The sequence below is a fragment of the Chrysochloris asiatica genome, unplaced genomic scaffold (assembly GCF_000296735.1).
Source record: "Chrysochloris asiatica unplaced genomic scaffold, ChrAsi1.0 scaffold00007, whole genome shotgun sequence".
Taxonomy (NCBI): domain Eukaryota; kingdom Metazoa; phylum Chordata; class Mammalia; order Afrosoricida; family Chrysochloridae; genus Chrysochloris; species Chrysochloris asiatica.
Genome location: NW_006408525.1, coordinates 34,360,274 through 34,384,536, shown reverse-complemented (window position 1 = coordinate 34,384,536; position 24,263 = coordinate 34,360,274). Strand labels below are relative to the sequence as shown.

The following is a 24,263-nucleotide window of genomic DNA, read 5'->3' as shown; positions in this document are numbered from 1 at the left end:
GCTACCAGAGCTCCTAACATATGTATGTATACATATATGGAGCTCTGGTAGCGTAGTGGTTACAAATCGTAGTGGTTACAGCTTCGAAACCGTTTGCAGGGTCGCTATGAGTCAGAACCAACTCCATAGCGCATAACAACAACAACAACAACACACACACACACATATCTATTAAGCTGAAGAAATGGCAAACAGGATAAGGCCATCAACCCACTGCTGTTGATAGGAAGCATGTTAATTATAAAAATAGAATCAACTGATGCTCCTAGTTGCCTAGTCATCATTGAAAAACTGTTAGCATGATGACTTCTAGAAGGGACAGTTGGCATGTGTGAATCCTTTCCTGTGGGAGTTGCCTAGCGTAGAGCATGGGAGAAGAGGGGAAGAGGAGAGAAAAGAAAAGATAAACGGAATCTAAGATAAAATTTAAAAATATACTTGATGGAATAGAACTATGGTTTGCTAAAATTAAGAGAAGACAGACTTGTCTGTTCAGGGTATCAGAGACAGTTTGGCTCACTTTAAACAAACATGAAGTATGAATTGAGATACCAATAACAGGCTCCTCAACTAGACTGTTACCGGTATTCTCAACTTTGAAAAGATTAGGTTCTGCTTCTAGACATATGCTTCTAGAAGCATGTAGCATAACACAAAGAGAGTAAAGGAAAAAAGTGATTGAGTAGGAAAAGAATTAGCTGTTTGGATATTGCCAGGATTAGAAGCACTGTCTGACACTTCAACAAAGTAAGAGTATTATTGGACATCATCAGAATTGGCCAGAGAATGAACATGAAAAAGCTATCAGCACCAAGTTTACCTGAAGTTGATCTACAATCACTTCTGAAACCCAGATCTTAGTTTATTTCCCCATCACCACCAGCCCTTAGTTTCTTTCAAAATTTCAAGGAAATAAATGCTTCCAATTGTTGGTAACGACAATGCCTTTGTATGATAAGTGCAATTTATTTGTGCTTACCTTTTTCTCCTAGATTCAGTAGAATAAATTGGATACATGATATATCAATTTTCTTTTTAAGGGAAGCTTAAATAAATGTAGAAGTTAGAAACAACGAACTTTTTGCCTGTTGCCCATTTCCATTTGCCACTGGTTATCACTTTAGCCCTCCTTGTGGTTCCTACCTCTTAAATCCTGCTGTGTACGAGCACCACCCATGCTTTGTCTTGGCATTCGAAGAGAAGTTCTCAAAGGTGTGTGTCTCTGCTCATCCAGATAAGCAAGGTCCTCCAAGTGGGCAGAGCTGGTGGCTGACAAAACAGAATAGTTAGAATATGTTAAATTTAGGAAACTTCTTTCAGTTAGTCTTTATCTCCCAAACTTTGGGATCAGATACTCCAGTAGAAACATTTTAACAAGAGTTTGCTAAACTCAAAATCCTTATCAGTGTCTAAAACATATGCCAGGGAAACACATCAATAATTGTCTTCAGCTTGTTCATCACTATTAACTGCCTGAGCTCACAGTCTTAGCAACAAATTGTCAAACACATTATACAAATTCGAGATGATGTGGCTATTCAACAAAAATATAGTCATTTTATATCAACATGTTGTTGCTGTTAAGTGCCATGGAGTTGATTTCGACTCATAGCGACCCTGTATAGGATTTCTGAGGAGCAGTTGGGGAGCCTGAACTGCTAACCTTGTGGTTCAAATCAACCTTGCAGTCCAGCGCATAATCCTGCAGCGCCACACCAGGTGATACATTTTCAAGGCTTTTAAAACTTTTTGAGGGAACGGAAGGTTTCCGAGGAGCGGCTGGTGGGCTAGAACCTCCAAGCTTGTAGTTCACAGTTCAGTGCTTATCCCATGCTTGGTGTAAGTTGATGGCTTCCCTGTATCCATATTCTTTGTCACCGGGTATTGCAGTTCTCCCATTACAACTGTATTCCACTTTCCCATTAGAGGTAGAATATACTTCCTGGCCCTTGACTTTGGGCTCAGCCATTTCAATAGCTTTGACCAATGTGGTATATTAGTAGACATGACCCAAGGTAGGCTGTGTGCTTAGGTGTGTCTTTTTTTTTTTTTGAGTACAGATTTCAATTAGATAATAGTTTCATAATCCATTTTACTTTTTTGTTTTAAAAAATCTGACAAGTAGCTTTAGTTACAGGTTTAGTTTTACATGTTCAACTTCTTATATTCAACGAAAGCTGTTGGCAGTTTTTGCAAAATATAAATGTCAAATGTGAATTTAACAAGTTGTAATAAGCTAATCTTCACCATAAAAGTTTCTAAAGGAAAACAAACATCACTTTTTCTCTCTCTGTAATAAATAAAACTAAGAAATGTAAAAAATACATTTTGAAATGAATTCATTTCTTAAATTCAAGAAGAAAAAGACAAATGCTACTGTCACTGACGTGGATGAGTAGTTCACTGTTTCAAAAATCCAAATATTCACAGGCTAAATGAACTAAAGAAAAAAGTAGTAATATAAGGGGGCTTGGACAAATTCCATTATTTTTTCATTTCATTTTTCTATGAAGTTTTGAAGCCTTCTCCTATATCATGCACAGTCGTTCTCAAGTCCTTATTCAGGGTGTACACATACCTGTGATCAGCAAATGGAAAATGATGGCTTTAATCTGGGACTGGAATTAAATTATGGTTGGTATTACATCAATCTATTAAAACATTCATTCTTTTTCTTGTTTTAATAATTGATATCCTTTTTTGGCAGAGGCCATGCCATCAAGGAACGGAATGGTGAGGGATCCTACGCATGAAGGACTCATTGTTAAGCAAGGCCACAGTGAGTCTCTCCTTGGAAGGCAAGGCCCCAGGAGACTTCTCATGCGAGGGCCCCGCGGTTCTTGTCCTTTCCTTTTATGAATAGTTCATTTCTTATTTTTCTTGATTTTATTATAGAAGTTTTCAGTAGACTTTTCAATAATCATATTAAAGATTACATTTAGAAACCTTCACACCATATTCAATCATGTGTAGTCCTAAAGAATGCTTTTTACATTAACAATAAGTTTCACCACTAGGAGAAACCACACCAGCTAAAGTTGTGCCAACTCAAGTTTAAGACTACAATCAACATTCTATTCTACATTCTGTGTAGATTCGGTCAGGGATATTAAGACCCCTGGAAAGTAGCTTAGACACAATCAAGGACTGAGGGAACAATAATAGATCTTAGGTAGAAATCTAACTAGATGTTTTGAATACAGAAGTTGTTAGTATAAGGAAGTTGTTCCGTTTATTCTTAACTACAAAACTTTAAGTGCTTTTTTATGTTCTTGTTTTCCTTGTTTAATCAATCATGAGAAACAACTGTGTTGTCAGTTACGATAGAAAATAATGTCTAGGTACATGTTGTGATTAATGAATCTATAGAAAATAATAGGTGAGGGTAGAAATAGGAGTTAAGATTTAGAATTATGTTTTAAGGTTAACCTGACATTTTAGGGAAGATTAGAGAAGAACAAAGTCACTTACGAAAAACACAAAGTCGCTTATGGAAAAACAGATCTTATCAGGGTAGCTAAGGAGTACAAGGAAGCGGGATATGAAATGATCGGGGAAAATATTTTGATGTTTGAGGTATTCTGATGTGCCTTGATGTAACTTGAATGCTTATATATCAAGAGAAAATGTAATTAATTACTATGAGATCATGGGGTATTGTAACAGTATATAAGGAGCTGAAAAAATTAAGTCAAAAAAAAAAAAGAAGCATCATCCTGAATTCAGAACAAACTATCGACTCCATGTGATTTCTTTCGCCAACTCCACATTTCCCTTCGTGAGTCCCCTAATAAGTTTGTAGGGGCTGGTCCCTGACACTTTCTGTTGGTTTCTAAATCTGTGACTACTCATCAAATAATCTAAAATAATTTCTACTGCCTTTTTCATCTTATTAAATCATTGCTCTGCTCAGTTCTTCAGTTCTTCTCTGGTTTATCATTTTCAAAATTCACACCCAAACAAATATATTCTTTAAAGGTATATGAGACCAGATAGATCAGCCATGATACCTGAAATCTTTAGCTTTTGATCTTTATTTTGAATCGTTGTATCTAGCTGTACTCTCCATCATAGTCACTAGAAGTATTTTCTTATTTGCAAGCCATTTTCTGAAAATAAGTCTGCCGTGCGATGTCAAGCTTACCTTACCCTTTGTAAACTTTGCTCAGACTACCTCTATACCTTCTCTGTTTCCCTGATTGATGTTGTTGTTGTTTAAGTGCTGTTGAGTTGGAACTGTATAGGGTTTCCGAGAAGCGGCTGGTAAGTATAGGGTTTCCGAGAAGCGGCTGGTAAGTATAGAGTTTGAAATGTGGACCTTGCAGTCTAGCTCTTACCTTACAGTGTCACACCAGGACTCCTTGACTGATAGCCAGTCAGAATTATTGGCTTCTTCCTTTAAGCAGCTACATACATACCTAGCTGTTTAGAATGTGTGCTATTCAGCTAGTTGCTAACATGTTGTCTGCTTTCCCTCACCAGATTGTAGAAAGTTCTGTGAGAGCAAAAAGGCAAGATTCATCTTTGATCACCTTATTCCTTAAGAGTAACTCAAGAGTATCCTGAACTAAACAGTCAATACAGAACTGAATTCCAGACTGTTGTTATTGTGTGCCATTGAGTTGATCCCCACACACAGCAACCAAATGGAACAGAGTAGAATTGAAGCCAATTTCTTGGCTGTAATTGTTACAGAAGCAGATTGTCAGGTCTTTCTCCCTGTGGAGCTCCTGGAAGGGATCAAACTGAAAACCTTCTGGTTAGCAGCTGAGTGCTTAGCCACTGTGCCATCAGGGCTCCTGAATTTCAGACTGTCCTACTTAGAGCAAGTAATCTGTCTGGCTCTATACTAATGCTCTTCATTGTTTTAAGTTTTCTTATTATTTAACAGATATCACTGTAGCAATATATATCTCCAAGGATGTTCATATCCTCCTGAAGGTACTGCTGATTCCTTTTTTACTTTTTTCCCCCATAGCATTCTTTACCTAACATACTATAAAATTTATTCTATTTATTGTCCCCAGCTAGAATGTAAATTCCATCAAGCTGAGAATCTTTTCTGTTTACTAATGACTTATAAGTCTTTATACTTGTATTTAAGGAGATCTGGTAGCATAGTGGTTACGAGTTGGGCTGCTAACATCAAAGTCAGCAGTTCAAAACTGCCAGTTCTTCCATGGGAGAAAGATGAGACTCTCTGCTCCTGTAAAGATTTACAGCCTTGGAAATCCTATGCAGGGTTGCAATGAGTCAGAAACGACTCCACAGCACACCACCACCACACTTGTGTTTATGCATATTATTTTGTGTTTTGGCTACATTCAATTAATCAACAAATAAAAATGACTGTTTTTATTTAAAAACCAAAAACAAATTAGTTGTTGATTGACAGGGTATTTAAAAGATAAAGGAGGTACCACGGAGAACTCAAGTGGAGAATGGAGCTGCCAGCTGATGGGAAGAGAGGGCATGTGCACAAGAACACCCACATGGGCAGATGGTACCCACGTGACCTAGACCGGATGATCAGAGCTCAACCAGGAGAAGAAAGAGGAGGGGGGAAAAAAAAAAGATTGAGCTGATACAATCTGATGAACTTGACCTATACCTTCGAATGCAGTGACTCAAAAGAGGCAACAAATCCTTACAGCAAGAAACATTCCCACCCCCTCCACACACAAAGTAGACAGAGATGGGCAACTTGGACATTGGATACCCAAATGGGGAGGGAGGGACTACAAAGGCAAGAAGTGACTGGCTTACAAGCTTTCAAGAGGGAACCTAGAGCTAGGGGGCATGGAGGAAGGCAGAATCACCAGTAAGTACTATCCAATCTGTCTGGGCGGAGCTGATGAAATGAAATACAGATGGGTAACTCGCGATACTGTAGTGAATAATGGTTATCAAGACTGATTGTGAGGGTTGGAAATGCAAAGGTAGATGTTTTGTAGCAAGGAAGGGAGTGATTATTTCTCCAGGCTGGGAGTGGGACCCTACCCAGAGAAGCAGGGATGCCTGAGATGGAGACAGAGACGATGACGTGGAGTGATGAAGCAGCTGGGGACTTTGGATCCAGAGAGGGAGAGGGACTGGGGGCTGAAGACTGGGGGTTGGGGGAGGGGGAAGTGTAGAGGACGGGTTTCTAAGATATACCATTTGGGTGGTTGATGATGCATGGAGGGGATTGGAACCATGGCAATGAAATGATATACGATGAAATGACTGTAAAACTAAAGTTCTCCATGTAAACTATCATATAATTCACAATAAAACATTAAAAGAAAAAAAAAAAAAAAGATAAAGGAGGTAAAAATCTCAAACAACGCCTTGCCCATCACCACCTCATATAATCACCAGTGACAGCTCCATAAGGCCACCCATTTTCACCTCATACAACTACTACTGTGAAATATGCTGGCACCTTGAAATCTTTTTAGTTAATTCTGTCACGTAAAATTAATACTATAATATCTAATGAAAACTTTCCAGTTGGAAATATAAGAGACAGGTGAGTGGAAGTGAACTGAAGACAGAGGAAAAACAAATTTACAATAAAAATGTTTACGCAAAAGACAGAGCTTAAAAAAATAAACCCACAAAACTTGTCATTTAAAAGCTTAGTTTTTAGAAGAGGATGAAGGTATAGGAAAAAGGAAGCACTATTTTTTTTTTTTGGGATTCTATCAAATTGGAATGGATGAGGTCTACTCACTTTTGACATACTCTAATGATGTTAAGATAAACTCTTTATACCACAAGTAGGCAGACAAAATCTAAGCAGACATCATATGGCACTAAACAATCCAGAGACAACTCTGTATTAAATATGAACTGAATTTGAATTGTTGCTTCATAAATCATCTGCCATTAATGCAAACAGATTACAGTAGCACAACTGTCATTCCGGCTGACCCGAGCAGGGAGCCTGGAATGACACTTTGTGTTTGCCAAGCTTGGGCAAAAAGCCACTTTGCTGTCCTTATTCCCTTAATACATACATAAAGCCAACATCCTGACTGATGAAAAGTCTGTTTTTGTAAAACCTCCTTACAGTTTCTGGTTGGATTAATTTAAAAGACCCTGGATTCCCATTTTGCATTTACCTGGTTCTTAAGATCCTTTTCTTAGGAAAATGTTCAGCTCCATCCAAACATTAACAAGTAGCTAGTGAAAGATTATATTTTAACTGTCTGCTGTTGTTTTGTGTGTTTCCCTGACAGACCCTTCATTCTCACACAAAGCAATGACGACAGCTGTTTGAAGCAAACACTTCTTGCTTTCCACATCCCTCCAATTCACTGCCAATCTCATTTTAATACATCAAGGATGACCACAGACAGCCTACTCTCTAAGAATTTCTGCCATAGCACCCTAACTCCATTGGGTCCTCTACTTCCTTTCAATACTCCAGGCTTAAAAACAAATAGGCAACAGTGATTCGTATTTTGAAAACAATAAAACACATAGGTTTATGTTTTCATATTTTAGAATTTAAATATAAACATCTAAATTTCCATTCAGAAAGCTGAGTTAGCCCAGGAAAAACACATGTCTCATTGCTGTAGACTAACCAAACTCATCCTTTGTCATTTCATTATTCCACTGAAGTTTTACTGTCTTCAGTGAATAGGATTACTCTCATAGGTGTTATGTAAAGCTTTTGACTGCTATATTTCACTAAAGACTTCATTTGTCGGAGCCTTTAAGCTTCTAAAAATATTAAATGGAATCTATTTGAAAAATACATTTTGTACTTAGATAAACAGATCTCTATTTAATATTTAACAAACATAAATGACTTACTGAAAAAATTCCATTACATATGTTTTTCCCCAGTATGTCTTATAGGTGAAGTAAAACAGAAATTCTTTTTTAAAAATCACCATAAACATTTGTACTTGCTGACTCTATTCTCCCTACAAGTAAAAATGTTTTAAAGGCCACTTACACTTTCCAACCTTTTAAAAATCAGGAACCTTATGGGATAATTTGAACAGTTTTACTTCTTGGAGTACAATCCAGCAGCAGCCTAACGATTAAATAATCCATTAATAATTTCTCGCTTATGTCAGAAAACATGGCCCTATAGAGATGGTCATGGAACACTGGTGGTACAATGGGTTAAGTGATATGTTTCAACAAAAAGGTCGTTGATTAAAGAGAGTAATTCACTAGCTAGAGGGCAGATGGAGTCCTGATGTGGTGCTATAGGATAAGCACTGGACTACTAACTGCTAGGTCAGTGGTTCAAAACCATTAGCTGCTCCTCGGAAACCCTAAACAGGGTTGCTATGTGCCCAAACTGACTGAAAGGCACTTAACCACAAGAGGATAGACACATGGTAACTCCAGTGATGGGGAGGGCAATATACAAGAACAGGGGTGGTTGGCAGAAGAATGATGCAGACATGTAAAGGCACAGGGAGGTCTAAAGGGGATACAGGTAAATATTGTTATATACACAATCTTGTAATTATAGTGTTCTGAGGGTAGATACATAGACATAGGCTGAATGGGTATGCAAGGAATAGTGGAAGCACATCCACAAATATATAAAGGTTTGAAAGAGGATATGTGAACATGGGTATTTACCTTCGTTGCAAATACAGCTATGAATGTGGAGGAGCACACAATGTGTAAAATTATGCAAACTTCTTAGAAATATATTATCAAACTTAAGGCAATGAGTTGATGGGTCTGGGGCTCAGGACCAGAGTCTCAGAGGACACTGTGTTCAACTGGCATAAGCATAGTCCACAAAGACAATGTTCTACATCCTACTTTGATGAGTAGTGCCTGGGATCTTAAAAGTTCATGAGGGGCCATCTAAGATACAACTATTGGTCTCTCCAAATGTGAAAGAAAGAAAAGTGATGATAATTGAAGATGCTTGAAATCAATTAGTCCAAGAGACTAACTGGAACATGTGACTACAAATCTCCATAATTCTGAGACCCAAAGATCTAGATGGTACCTAGCTATCATTACCAACAGCTCTAAGAGGGATCAAATTAGAATGCTGTAGATAAAGTGGGAGAAAATGTGGAACAAAACTCAAAATTATAAAAAAAAAAAAGACCAGGCTTCATAGTCAGAAAGAGACTGGAGGAACCTGAAAGTATGGCCCTTTACCAGCCTTCAGGTCTGGAAAGTTACGCACCCTCGTGGCCCAATTTTTAGCTAAGCAGTAGATAGGTATGGAGTTGGGGGGGGGGGACCCAAACATTAGTTAAGATATGCTCACCATGGAATGGTCAATCATTCAAAAACAAAAGGGCAACATTTTCTTAAGGACAAAGTTGAGAAGGGATGGGAAGGTGGGTGGAATGGAAACAGGAACCACAGGGATGAAGTGGGATAACTGTTATTTCATGGGGTGGGAGTGGGGGGGAACTGCAATCATTGAGATGAAACAAAGAGTATGATTTTGTTGAATGTAAAACTGATACTGCCTGTAAAATTTCCCTCAATTTACAATAAGAAGTTAATAAACAAATAAAATAATAAATAAAAAGGTTGGTGAATAAAACCCACCAACTACTCCATAGGACAAAGATGAGCAGCGTCTGCTTCTGTAAGATACAGCTTGGAACCCCTATGGAACAGTTTTACTTTCTGTATCGTGTTGTTAGAAGTTTGAGTTAAAATGAACTTAATTGGCAGTGGGTTTGGGTTTTATAAAGATGCCAAAAAGCTCAAGTCAAAAAGGATGACTCCTCCTCAAGTGGAAAGAAATCTACAACATGGCAAGGACCATTGAAACAATTATTCCTCTAAGAATTTTTTGAAGTGATGCTAAATGACATTTTAACACCATTATGCAACATTATTTGGTCTCTATAATAAACAAGTATATTACTCATACTAAGATTAAGTTTAAAACAGAACAAGGGAAATTAAAAAGTGGAATTTGAACAGTCTTTTATTGCTGGCATTTATCTTCCCCGCACCCTGAGCTATTCATATATTTAGAACAATTTCATAAATATAAATATACTATATTTTTTCCTCTGCTTCAAGCTCATTTCATACTTTAAATCCTTAATTATCTTTGTTGGCCAAGGAGATTTGGGCATTTGATCCTCCCTAGCTTAGAAGCCACTTCTATGCACACATTAGAAGGTAAAGAAAAAATGCTTATCTAGAGAGCTAAAATGAGAAGAGACGACCTTCCTAAGCTAAGAACATTTATTTTAAAAAAATGATTTAGATGTCTAATCATTTTAGCTACCATAAATTGTAACTTATAAAATATTTACATACACACATTTAAACAAGTTAGCTACCTGTGAAAGTACTCCTCTGCCTTGCCCCCCTCCATATTCAGCCTACAACCTATTACATTTTAAATGTAACTGAGTCATTTGATGTATAGTTTAATTTCCTGCTTCTTTGTGAGCACACTGAAAACATGGTTCCAAATACAGAAAACAACTCCATACAAACTATCCCCTGACCTATGATTTGTCCTATAGGAAACTGTAGATCTGTTTATATTACATTCAACATTGACAAGAAACAGTTATTGATGAAGTAGCATGTTTAACACTGCAAATAACTACTACACTGACAGTATAAAATCCTACCCTCCAAGACAGAGTTATCTAACCTGTGAAGGTACATTTACCTTTTTTCTAAGCTCTGAAGAAGCATGATCAGCCAGAAAGACCAATTTTATGGGATGACAACTGTGTAGGTAAAACACAACACAACACAACAAAACAAAAACATCAGAATGAAGCTCACAAGGGCTATAACAAGTTAGGCTAAATTAGGAATATTTCATCCTCTTATCTATTTTTAAAATGGAAGATAAGACAGGAGAAGAAAAAGAAGAAAGTCTTTAAATGTGTACAGGGAGCATTTTCCAATATTTAAAACAAATCCCAGTAACAGAGAAAGCACTGTTTTATAATATTCCATATAAATGGCCTTCTTTCAATTAAAACAGACAAAAAAAGCATGCTCCATGAAAGAAAAATAAGGTAAATTGGACCTCACAAAAACTGATGTTTCTGCTTCAAAATAAACCCTTAAGAAAATGAAAAGACAATCAACAGCTCAGGTGAAAAAATTTATAAATACATATTTAGAAAGGACATGTATTCAAAACAGACAATAAATTCTTGCAACTCAATAATAAGAAGCTAAAGAATACAACCATAAAATGGGCAAAAGATCGGAAGAGACATTTCACAGAAGAAGATACATGAGTGACTAATAAAAACACACAAGAATTAAACATCATTGGGCATTGTTGTAAGATGTTGCTGAGTCACTTCTGAATCATAGTGACCCTATATAACCCTATGTACAACAGAATGAAACATTGGTTGGTCCTGCACTATCACCAGTCATTGTAGTTGTTAAGTGCCATTGAGTAGTTTACCGTTCATATTAACCCTAGTCATTAAGGGAATGTAAATTAAAACCACAGCCACTAGAACTATAATAAAAAATACACACAGTAACAAATGGTGGCGTGGGTGTAGAGAACTCGGAATCCTCATGTATTGCTGGTGGAAATGTAAAATGATTCAGTCCCTTTGGAAAACAATATGGCAGTTTCTTGAAAAGTTATAAAACGTAAATTTATCATATGACACAGCAATTTCACTCCTAGGTATCCATCCAAGTGAAAAGAAAGATGATGATGTGGAGAAATGGAGTGGCTGGAGACTTTAGATCAAGAGAGGGAGAGGTGCTGTATGCTGATGACTGAGGGGGTGGTGTGGGGGAACAGGCTTGCAGGGTTGGTTGATGATGCATGGAGGGGATTGTAACCATGGCAATGAAATGATGTAGATAGGATGAATGTAAAACTAATGTTCTCCCATGTAAACTGTCACATAATTCACAATAAAACATTAACAAAGGAGAAAAGAAAATATATGTCTTCCCACATTCTTCAACATTTAAGTTCAAAATAGTATTACTCACTAGAGTCAAAAATAAAAAAGAACCCATATGTCCATAAATTGATGAATGGATAGACAAAATATGGAATATCCTAAAGTAGAATACTACTTGACAACAAAAAGAAATGAATGGATACATGCTATGTCATGGATGAATCTTCTAAATGTTATGCTAAATCAGAGGCCAGGCACAAGAGACCAAATATTATATGATTTCATTTATGTTGCATGTCCAGAAAAAGTGAATTTAAAGACACAGAAAGTAGTTAGAGGCAGCCTGGAGCAATGGCTGAGAATGAGATTTAGATTAAATAGACACGAGGGATCTTATTGGGGAGCTGAAAATGTTCTAAAACCAATATATGGTAATAGCTGCATACCACTAATAAACTCTGGTGGCTTAGTGAACTAAGCATTGTGGTGCTATGCATAAGATTGGTGTTCAAACCCATCAGCCGCTCTGAGAAAAATGAGGCTTTCTGCTCCTGTAGACATTTACAGCCTCAGAAACCCTGCATTGGGTCGCTATGTCAGAACCGACTCCACAGCACATCACCACCACTTGCACCACTCCCAGAAAAATTTACCGTCTCAGCAGCAGAGTTGCTGTTAGAATTGATTCAATGGAAATGGGTTTGGCTTGTTTTATTTTTAGGTGTGTTTGTGAGGGAGAAATAGAAAGTTACAAGTGTCTGCTCCGAGTGAGAGAAAGAATTTGGACTGGATGGTGGTAACAGCTGTACAACATGGAATATGCAATGAAGGTCATTGAATTGTACACATAAAAATGTTTAAAAAGGCAAATGTCTTGTTATATATATTTTACCAGAGTAAAGCAAAACAAAAACACAAAAACCCCAGCTCAAAATCTAAAATTTTTTCAAACACTTCTGGTGCCAGGGGAAAAAAAGACTTCTAGCAGTTGGACAGTATACTTTATAAATATAGATTCTGTTTCTGATTTTATGTGTGTTTTTGTGTATTGCTGGAATACAACTACACAGTCCCTTGGGAAACATGTGCCTTTCCCAGGTTCACGAAGAAGTAATCTACAAGTTATTACCAAAACACTAAAGAAAAACTTAGTCAAAGAAGAGGAATAGAAAAGTTAAATACTGTTAGAGCAGGATTTATTTTCATTTCTCTATATACATTCCAGTCAAAGAAACTGGAATTGATTGAAAACCTTACCTGCTACTGAATTTGGCCGTGGCATAAGGTACAGTGGGATAGACTGCACTGACTGGGACAAAACCGTTTCCAAATTCCTCTCTGGGATTTTATTCAGACTATAGGTGGAAGCCATCATGTTTTCATCAACTCGATATAAACAGGAATCCATGCTGGATTTTTGAGACTGCCAAGGTTTCAGGTTTCCGCCAGATCCTAATTCTTTACTGCTTTCCCCAACATATTTTGTGCGTTCCATGTTTTCAGAATAGCTTGTCAACGTAGCTGAAAAATAAAAAGAGTAAAATAAGTATTAGCCTGTTTGATTATCCAAATTCATCATCGGAATAATGACATTATTAGTAATATATTTTTAAGTCATTAATGATGATTTCATCATTATCAAGAAATTAAATAACTGATACTATAACATGACGGGACTTCTGGTATGGCATTGTAGAATCAGCATTGGACTGTGAACCACAAGGTCAACAGTTCAAACCTACCAGTTTGGAAACCCTATACAGGAATGCTATGAGTCAGAACTGACTTGACAGCATTTAACAACAATATAACATAACCATTTCTTATACATACTTCAACAACTCTATTTAATGAGTTAAATTAATACATTCAAACACATCAGTGCTAAAATTTTAGAATGGAAATTTATTTAGATTCTTAACACCATAGTTTATAATGGTAATAAAAAATGTAAAATGAATGGTTATAATTTTCTTCTAATTTGCAATGCTTTTATATATAGATTTATATGCATTTTAATAAATTATTTCATACTTCAAATTGTCAATATTCATCAAAATCAGGCTTTTTAAGTAAATTCATAATTAGTGTGGGTCAAATATTAATAACTAAATGATATCTGTCCTGGATTAAAATCCTCCTGACTTTCCTGGTCATATCCTCTTCTGATTTTTCCATTAGGGTATAAACATCTTTTTCTTATTTATTTATAATGTGAAATATCTATATTACCATATATTAAATTTATTTTATGCATTTTGATGTTTTAGAGTCTACTGATAAACATCTTTGTCAAAAACATAACACAAAAACTTTGCTTCTGACTACTTCCCAAGTTTCTTAGGTAAGAGACAGAATATCTCATCTCCCCTCTCCACAATTCCTTTTGGACACTCTTATGATACCTAAGGGCATTCATTTTAGAATTATATTTTTTAATGAAATAAAATACATAAGACTACAAGAGAAACTAATTATACTGAAATATAGTAATCAAAATATGAAACGATAAATTCGACATAATAACTTGTGAGTTTATGTATTAACATATTAGAGCTTAATATCCAGTGGCAGTCTAGTTACTGTAATTTCAAGGTAGAGTATAAATGCTATTTTCTGGTACCTGTAAAATTTATAATGTACTATGAAAATAGGAGATTTCTATTGGTGACAAAGTCACAGGTACTGCTAATTCTTATTTGTTACATTCAAACTAGAAAATTGTGATTCTTAGATATGACACCAAAAGAAAAAGCAACAAAGGACACAATAGATAAGTGAGGCTGCCTCACAATTTAAAACTTTTGTTCATCAACAAAGAGACAAGCTATATAGAAGGGAAAAAAGGGAACTATGTCTCTGAAAAGGCACACTGGTGGCACTGTAGGAGAAACACTGGGCAGCTAATGGCAAGATGGCAGTTCAAACTCACCAGTCATTCTGAGAGAGAAAGGTGAGGCTTTCTGCTCCTGTAAAGATTTATAACCTTGGAAATCTTATACAGGGTTGCTATGAGTTGGAACCAACTCTATGGCACCTAACAACAACAGCACATAGCCACCAACTACAAGGTTCAAATCCCCTAGCCACTCCATGGGAGAAGGATGAGGTTTGTCTTCTCTTGTGAAGATTTACAGTCTTGGAAACCTTAAGGAGCAGGTCGACTCTGTATTATATAGGGTCACTGGGAGCCAGAATGGATTGTGATGAGAATGCCCATCAGCATTTCTCAAACTGAAAGAACTGAAAAAAAATTCAAACAACGACTTGCAATATTGAAGGATCCAATGGGAAAAATACTGAATGATGCAAGAAGTATCAAAAGAATAGGGAAGGAATACAGAGTCACTACACCAAAAAGAAATGGTAGATTTTCAATAATTGCAAGAGGGACCATATAGTTAAGAACTGACAGCATTCAAAGACGCCAAAGTATTGGCAAAAATAAGACTCCAGGAATTGACAGAATTCAAGTTAATGAACAGAGGCAGCGCTGGAGGCATTCCTTTATCTGTGTCAAGAAATTTGGAAGATAGCTACCTGCTCAATCAATTGGAAGAGATCCATATTTTTGCCTATTGCAAAGAAAGGCGACCCAATGGAATGCGAAAATCATTAAACAATATCATTAATATCACATGCAAGTAAATTTCTGTGGAAGATAATTTAAAAATGGTTACAGCAGTCACTAACAGGGAACTGCCAGAAATTCAAGATGGATTTAGAAGATGTGGAACCAGGAATATTATTGCCGACGTCAAAATGGATCTTGGCTAAAGCAGAGAAAACCAGAACAATGTTTACTTGTGCTTTATTGACTATGCAAAAGCATTCAGCTGTGTGGATCATAACAAACTATGGATAACAACGCAAAGAGTGGGCATTGCAAAACACTAAGCTGTGCTCATGAGGAACCTGTACATAGGCAGTCATTCAAACAAAACAATGGGATACTGAACGGCTTAAAAACAAGAAAGGTATGCACCAGGGTTATATCCTTCTACCATATTTATTCAATCTGTATGCTGCGCAAATAATCCAAGCAGCTGGATTATATAAAGAAGAACATGGCATCAGGATGAGAGAAAGACTCACTAGCAATCTGTGGTGTGCAAATGATATAACCTTGCTTGCTGAAAGCAAAAAGGACCATGGACTGCCAGAAGAACAAACAAATCTGTCTTGGAAGGAGTACAGCCAGAATGCTCCTTAGAAGTGAAGATAGTTAAGACTCCATCTCACGTACTTTGGACATGTGGTCAAGAGGGATTAGTCCCCCTAGAGAAGGACATCATGCTTGGTAAAGTGACAGGTCAATGAAAAAGAGCAAGACTGACCACTTCCCCACTTCTGGGCCCCAATGAGATGGTTTGACACAGTGGCAGAAACAATGAGCTCAAACATTAACAACAACTATGAGGACAGTGCAGGATAGGCAGTATTTTGTTCTATTGTGCATACGGTCACTATGAGTCAGAACTGACTCAACAGTACTTAACAACAATGAACAAAATACCTCATACATACAATAACGCTGTAGGAGAAGCAGTGGACTGGTAACTATAAAATCAGTGGTTCAAGCCCACCAGCCACTCCCTGCAGTAGAAAGATGAGGCTTTCTGCTCCTGTAAAAGCTGGTGGGTTTAAACCACCAACCAGTGCATATCCTATGGTGCCACACACAAACCCCACATACTGTATATGTGGTTCTATTTTTGAACTCTCTTCTGCTGTATGATTTCATTAAACTTGGATCAATAATTAGTGTTCATGGAAGCAGCAATCAAGAAATCAAATGATGTATTGGTCAAATGTATTATAAACAATCTCTGAAAAGTTTTATAAAGCAAAGATGGTATTTTAATGACCAAGGTTTGCCTGACCCACATTATAGTCTTTTCAATTGCCTCATATGCATGCAAAAGCTGGGCAATGAAAAATGAAGGCAGAATTCAAGCATTTGAATTGTGGTGCTGGTGAAGAATATTGAATAGTACCCTGCACTCCCAAGAATGAACAAATCTGTCATAGAAACATTTACAAGCAGAATGCTCTTTAGAGGCGAGAATGGTAAGAAACACACACATATTCGTTTTCCACTAGACCTTATCTAACTTTAGCCTTTTCTATTGGTGCTATGGATTAATGTGCTGGACTGCAAAGTAGGCAGTTCAGCTCACCAGGGTCGCTATGAGTCAGAACCAACTCAACAGTACTTTAACAACCAGAATCATTATCCTACTGCCTATTTAGGAGTCTTGGTGTGATGCTGTAGGATAAGCACTGAACTACTAACTATAATACTGGCAGTTCAAACCCACTAGCTGCTCCTTGGAAATCCAATATAGGTCATTATGAGTCGGAACCGACTCAATGGCACTTAACAACAACAATCATTTTCAGGTGGAGCCAAGAATAGTGGGAAACAGTGCGTAACACGTAGCTCTAAGGACCTTTTTTTCTGAGATTGTCTCTATCTTCTTTCCTTGATGTAGAAAAAAATTCCTACTTCAGTAGAAACAATTGCTAACACTGCATGCCTGTTAATGTTAATATTGCCATAAAAGCTAGAAAGAGATACGAAGAAGTAGGAATATCAGGCTTACTGTAAATAAAACTGACTGCCTATTTTCAAACTTGACTGAGGTATATTTCACTTACTACAACATGTACTGATTGTACACATACAATCAAATAAATTTTAGTAAATTTGTTTGTTGTTGTTGTTGTTAGGTGCCACTGAATCAGAACCATCTCATAGAGACCCTATGCACAACAGAAGGAAAACACTGCCCAATTCTGGGCTAACCTCACAGTCGTTGCTATACTTCAGCCTGTTGATGTTACCACTGTGCCAATCCATCTCGTTGGGGATCTTCCTCTTTTTCTCCAGCCCTCCACTTTACGAAACATGATATCCTCCTCCAGGGACTGGTCCCTCCTGACAATATGAAGTATGAGAGACAAAGTCTGGCCATTCTGGCTTCCAAGGAGCACTCTGGCTGTATTTCTTCCAACACAGATCTATTTGTTCTTTTGGCAGCCCATGGTACTTTCAATATTTTCCTCCAACATCAAAACTCAAATACATCAATTCTTCTACAGTCTTCCTTATTAGTAAATTTGTAGATTTGTTCAATTATCACAATTCTGTTTTAGAGTATTTCATGCCTATTGGTAGTCAATCTCTGCTTCCACCCCACAAATCCTTACCGACTACTGATTTGCATGTTGTCTCTATAATTCTGGTTTTGGAATTTCATATAAATGGAATCATATAATATGTAGTTTTTTGTTACTGGTTTTTTTTTTACTTAGAATAATATTTCTGAAGTTAATTCATATTGCAGCATTTGTGAATAGCTTACTCCATTTTATTAATGAATAGCAGTGTTCCATTGTATAGATACATCATGTTTTACATATCCATTCAATAGCTGATGTATTTTTAAGCTGTTTATGTTTTAGGATTATTAATAATGCTGCTTTCTGTGGACATATGTTTTCACTTCTCTTCAGTAGAAGAATCCTGAGAGTGGAACTGTTGGATCAGCTGTTGATATTTTGAAGTAGTATTAGATTGCTTTTCAAAGTGACTGTACCATTTTACATTCAGTAACTAACATATGAGGGTTCTAGTTTTCCCACATCTTTCAAAACACTTGGTACTAGTTTTTAAATTAATATTTATTAAAGTCATTCTGGTGCTGGTGTAGTGGGATCTCATTGTGACTTGAATTTATATTTCCTTAATGATTACAGATACTGAGCATCTTTTTGTGTACTTATTGTTGTTGTTGTTAAGTGCTGTTGAGCTGATTCCAACTCACAGCGACCCTGTATACGGTTTCTGAAGAATGGCTGGTGGATTTGAACTGCTGACCGTGCGGCTCAAACTAACCTTATCAGTAATATGTATATCCTGTTTTAGTGAAATGTCCATTCAAATCTTTTGCACATTTTAAAATTGTACTGTTTGTCTTATTATTCTTGTAAACATCAGATCCCAGACTGTTTTGGTTTTTTTTTAAGCTTTTCCATGGGTCTTTTGATGCACACATTAAAAAAATAAATAAGATGAAGTCCAATTTACTTTCTTTTCTAAACCTTGCTTTTGGTGTCATATCTAAGAACTCTGCTTAATCCAAGGTTATGAAGATTTTCTCTTACGCTTTCGTCTATAAGTTTTAGTTATAGCTCTTGTCTTTAGGTTTAGCGAGTCCTTGGGTGGTGTAAATGGCTAAGCACTTGGCTAATAATTGAAAGGTTGACGGTTCAAATCTACCCAGAGGTACCTTGGAGGAGAAGCCTGGCGATTTACTTCTAAATGACCACAATTCCTTAAAACCCTCTGGACTGCAGTTCTACTCTGTAACATAGGAGGTTGTCAAGTTGAAAGAGACTTGACTGTAACTGGTTTTGGTTTGTCGTTAAGTCTATGATCTATTTTGAATTTATTTTTGTGTATGGTATAAGAAAGTGTCTCTATAGTATTTTAATATCAATGGTAATGATTTTCGCCTGGATTGATTTTCTTGATAAAGACTAAATTTTTGATATTGAGTAACAGTCTTAGGTCATCTGTCCCTCAACAGAATTATTTTAGATGCAATATACTGAAGTAATTAGGGCTTTAAAATCATACACACCTGAACTTGAATCTGTTTTGCCTCCTACTATCTATATGATCTGGGACCAATTATTTTTGAGTCTCAGTTTTCTAAATGTAAGAAAGACTATTGTACTATTAAATAGTTGTTTTACAGCTAGATTGGGCCAGCTCTGTTACCTCTAGGAGTCCCTGAAGTCTGGGACTGACACTTGGATATGATAAGGGCAACTGAGAAAACGAGTGACTTCTAGTTTGCTGTTTAAAGTTTGGAACTCTTTTGGTAGCACCCAGGAGAGTTGATTAACAATCCATGCCTGGTGGAAGTGGTTATACAGCCTGTCTTGGTTAAGCAGCAAAAGAGGCATAAAGGTCCCCACTAGAAACTTTTGGGATGCTACCCAGAAATTCAGATTCCTTGCAAAAATCTTGATGGTTCATACTCTGGAGCCAAAGCATATCCTGTGTGAGTAATAAAGGACCCTGGGGCTGTGCTAGGAAATGTCTGGTCCCCTCATTGCTTTCTTCTGCTGTATTGTTTTTACATCTTAAAGCTTTTTTGAAAGTAGTCTCTGTAGAGTTTTGTGTGCCTTCAATTATCGGATCCTGTGAAATCCTTACAACAATCTTAGAGGATTATTATAGGATGGTACCTGGCCCACAGTTTGTATCAAGTAAATGGTTGCTATTGTTATTAAGACTCCTAGCGTGGCGCTGTGGGTTAATACGCTGGACTGTAAGGTCGGTTTGAACCACAAGGTCGGTGGTTCAAGCTCACCAGCCACTCCTTGGAAACCCTATATAGGATCGCTATGAGTCGGAACCGGCTCAATGGCACTTAACAGCAACAACAACACTGTTATTATGGAGTCCTGGTGTGGTGATATAGGATCATTTCTGGAAGGCTAACCTCAAGGCTGGCAGTTCAAACCTACCTGCTGCTCCTCGGAAACCCTACACAGAGTCGCTAGGAGTCAGAATCAACTTGATGGCACTTAGCAGCAACAATGACAACATTGCCTTCATCAGAATGGTGTCTAGATTTCACAGACAAACATGTCTGCTAACCAAAAGGCTAGTAGTTCAAACCCACCGGCTGCTCCATGGTAGAAAGATGTAGCAGTTTGCTTTTGTAAAGATTACAGCCTTGGAAACTCAATTTGGCAACTGAGTCAGAACAACAATTGCAAAAACTTTGTCCCATAGAGCCGCTGTTAGTCTGCATCAGGTTTGGTTGGAATCAGTAATGGGAAAGGTGGAAAGGAATCACTAATACCATATAATTGGAAACCCTTGGTAGAAGAGAAACATCTGAAAAGGGCTGAGAAAAACATGAAAAAGTAACTCAAATTATCTAATATTTTTTTCTATGACTCACAGGGCTGAATTTGATAATTTAGATAAAATAAAACACAGGATAGTCTGCTAAGCTATATATTAAAGAAACAAGGACGTTTGAGTAGAAGTCTCTGATTCTGTTTTTGAGTTACTAATGTGAATCATTTGTTGTTGTTAAGTGCCATTGAGTCGGTTCTGACTCATAGCGACCCTCTATAAGATTTCTGAGGAGCAGCTGGTGGGTTTCAGCTATCGACCTTGTGGTTCATAGGCCAGTATTGATTCTATAGCACCACACCATGAGTCCACAGTGAATTATCAGGAAAGCATCATTACTGAGCACTGGACATGGCTACAGACATTTCATTGTCATAGGGCCTCAGTGACACAAGACTATAGAACATAAAATCAAATGTGGCAATGGAATCAGGACCTAAAGAAAAATACCGAAATTTTATTAAAAGAATTCGAGAAGTATACTCTTCTGGAGGAAATGTTCATTTACAACTACACAAAAGGCAGAAACACAACAAACTTGTGGAAAATTGGAAATTCATTATTTTGCTATTCTTATATATCCAGAGCAAAAAGAACTATGGAACAATTAAACAGAAAATGGAATAGTAAAAGAAAAGTGATTATCAAGATTTTTTTCTCAGAACTCTATGTAAAATCTGATAGGGAGGAGCCAGGAATCCTGACGTGGTACTGTAGGATAAACACTGTACTGCTAACCACAAAGTCAGCAGTTCAAACCCATCAGATGTTCCTTGGAAACACTACACAGGGTCACTATACATCGGAACCAACTTGACGGCGCTTAACAACAATAATAATTTAACTAGTGGTATCTAACTAAACAAAAATTTAAGCCCATTATAGTAATAAATGGACCACAAGGTTGTTCTGAACCACAAGGTTGGTAGTTAGAATTCACATAATGTCCGGCATTATCCATGTTGTGAGGTGTTTTGCAGATTCATTAGTATTGTTCTTTGTTGTGTAGTATTCCATTGTACATATGTACAAAAGTTAGTTCAACCATTCTATTGTGTGAGTAGTGCTTCAGTGAACATGGTGTATACACACTCATTCATGTCATAGCCCTTATTTCTAGAAGATATACAAGTAGAGGGATTTCTGGGTTATATGGCATTTCTATTTCCAACTTTCTGAGAAAGCGCCATACAGTTCTCCACAGTGGTTTCACCATTCTACAAAGCCATCAGCAGCACAGGAGTCTCTCCACATTGTCGGGTGTGTTTTAAGTCAATCTCTCTCTCTCTCTCTCTCTTTTTTTTTAAGTCAATCTCTTTTGATATGTAAAAGAGATTTAACAATTGAGCAAACAGAAATGAAATGTTCACATGAAGATCATCAATGTGAAACAAGGACCCTCTCTCAGGAGACAACAGAGAGAATGTGTTTGCTTAGAACTGAATTCAGTCTCTGGTCTCCTAACCCATGAGACAAATTTCTGTTTGTGGCATTTCTGTTTTTGAAGATAATGAAGACAAACTGTGAAAAAGGTAGATTTATAATTGACAATTATTCTATAGTTCAAGTACTGCTTCAGAACATAAATAGGAATGGAGGCTCATCTTCTCCAAATTAAATTGGTTAGCCACCACGATGCTCATTTGTACAAAGAACACAATTTTGGATATGTATCAGAAAGAAAAACAGGACCCCCTTTTTTTATTTTCAGAACATTTAAACATTTACTCTGAACTTTCAACAAAGTGTTAAGCATCCCTTTTGAAAAGTAACTGCTTGTAAACAGATTTGTGTAATCTGTCAGCACCATCCCTTCTGTTTGGGGGAACATATTTCTAAAGCTATTTTTACACATGGCAATATAGATGATATGTAATCACAGATACACTAATAATATCAACAGAGGAACACAAGAAGAAGTATGGCTAGGAACTATAAAAGTAATTTTGCAACAATTAATCATAAACAGAATTAAAAAGGAGAAAGTTAGTCAATAGAGAATTCTAATCTCTCTTACACACTCAAAAACCTAATAAAGCTCCAAGTTGAATAGTGACTCCGAATGACCAAAAGGAATTACGTGTGCCTGGTCAGCCCTCCCTTTCCATCCTCAAGCTTTCCTTCTTTTTACAAATATTTGCCAAGCACCTACTATGTTTTCATATGACAGGTACTAGATGCTAAGGATACAAATATGAAATAAAGCAACCTCTGCTAACAATTGCCAGAGGATCAAGCTGGATTCAAATGAGGCTGTGGAACAAGGGGCATCATTGGTGACTTGAGATGGATCTTGGCTGAAAGCAGAGAATACCAGAAAGATGTTTATCTGTGCTTTATTGATGATGCAAAGGTTTTTGACTGTGTGGATCATGACAAGCTATGGACAATAGTAGGAAGAATTGGTATTTGGGAACACTTAATTGTGCCCATGAGGAACCTGTACATAAGCCAAGAGTCAGCTGTATGAACAGAACAAGGGGACGCTGAATGGTTTAAAATCAGGAAAGGTGTGCAGCAGGGTTGTATTCCTTCACCATAATTTTTCAATCTATGCTGAGCAAATAATCCGAGAAACTGGATTATATGAAGAAGAATGTGGCATCAGGATTGCGAAAGACACATTAGCAACATGTGATATGCAGGGGCCAGTCTCTGGAGAAGGACATCATGCTTAGGAAATATGGAGAGTCAGTGTAAAAGAGGAAGACCCCCAATGGGACAGATTGGTACAGTGGCAGCAGCAATGGTCTCAAGCATAAGAAAAGGTTGTGAGGATGACGCCGGACGGTGCAGTGCTTCTTTCTGTTTTGCATAAGATCAGCATTGACTTGACAGCACCTAACAATACAATTGCTAACAATGGAGAAAAGTAAACTTATAAAAAGTAACCATATACACCAGCGCTCATTAAAACATTAGTCAGCATAGTCAAAAGTGCCCACCAATATATGAATAGACAAACAAAATGTGGTATATATATCCCAAAACCCATTGCCATCAAATTTACTCCAATCATAGGGAGCCTACAGGACAAAGGTTCCGAAGCTGTCCATCTATCCGGAAACAGAACTGCCTCATGTTACTGTAGAGGACTGGGTAATGGGCTTGACCCACCAGCCTTTCACTTAGCAGTACGATGTGCCACCAGGGCTTCTTGGTATATACACACATACATGAAAAGGAATGAAGATGATTACAATTCAACCAGAAAAAGGAATGATGTGATAGTATATGCTACAACATGGATGAAACTTGAAAACATTATACACAAGTGCAATATGTCAGAGAAAAAAGAACACATAGTATATAATTCCACTTTTATGAAGTATCTAAAATAAGCTAATTCATAGAGACAGAAAGTAGATAGGAGGTTACCAACAACTAGGGGTAAGAGGGTATGCAGATTTCTTGTTTAATAGGTTTCTGTTAGGGGTGATGAAAAAGTTTTGGAAATAGTGGTG

At 37.1% G+C, this 24,263-nt stretch overlaps 1 protein-coding gene across 1 annotated transcript in view; it reads right to left on the bottom strand.

Moving 5' to 3' along the window:
* The window catches only part of TANC2 (tetratricopeptide repeat, ankyrin repeat and coiled-coil containing 2), a 401,543-nt gene that overhangs the window by 164,458 nt on the left and 212,822 nt on the right, over positions 1-24,263 (bottom strand). Inside the window, exons 6-7 of the mRNA XM_006833558.1 lie at positions 13,113-13,376; positions 1,144-1,269 (exon numbers count right to left, since the gene is read on the bottom strand). Coding sequence (XP_006833621.1) covers positions 1,144-1,269; positions 13,113-13,376 — 390 coding nt within the window. The remainder of the gene's footprint in view (positions 1-1,143; positions 1,270-13,112; positions 13,377-24,263) is intronic.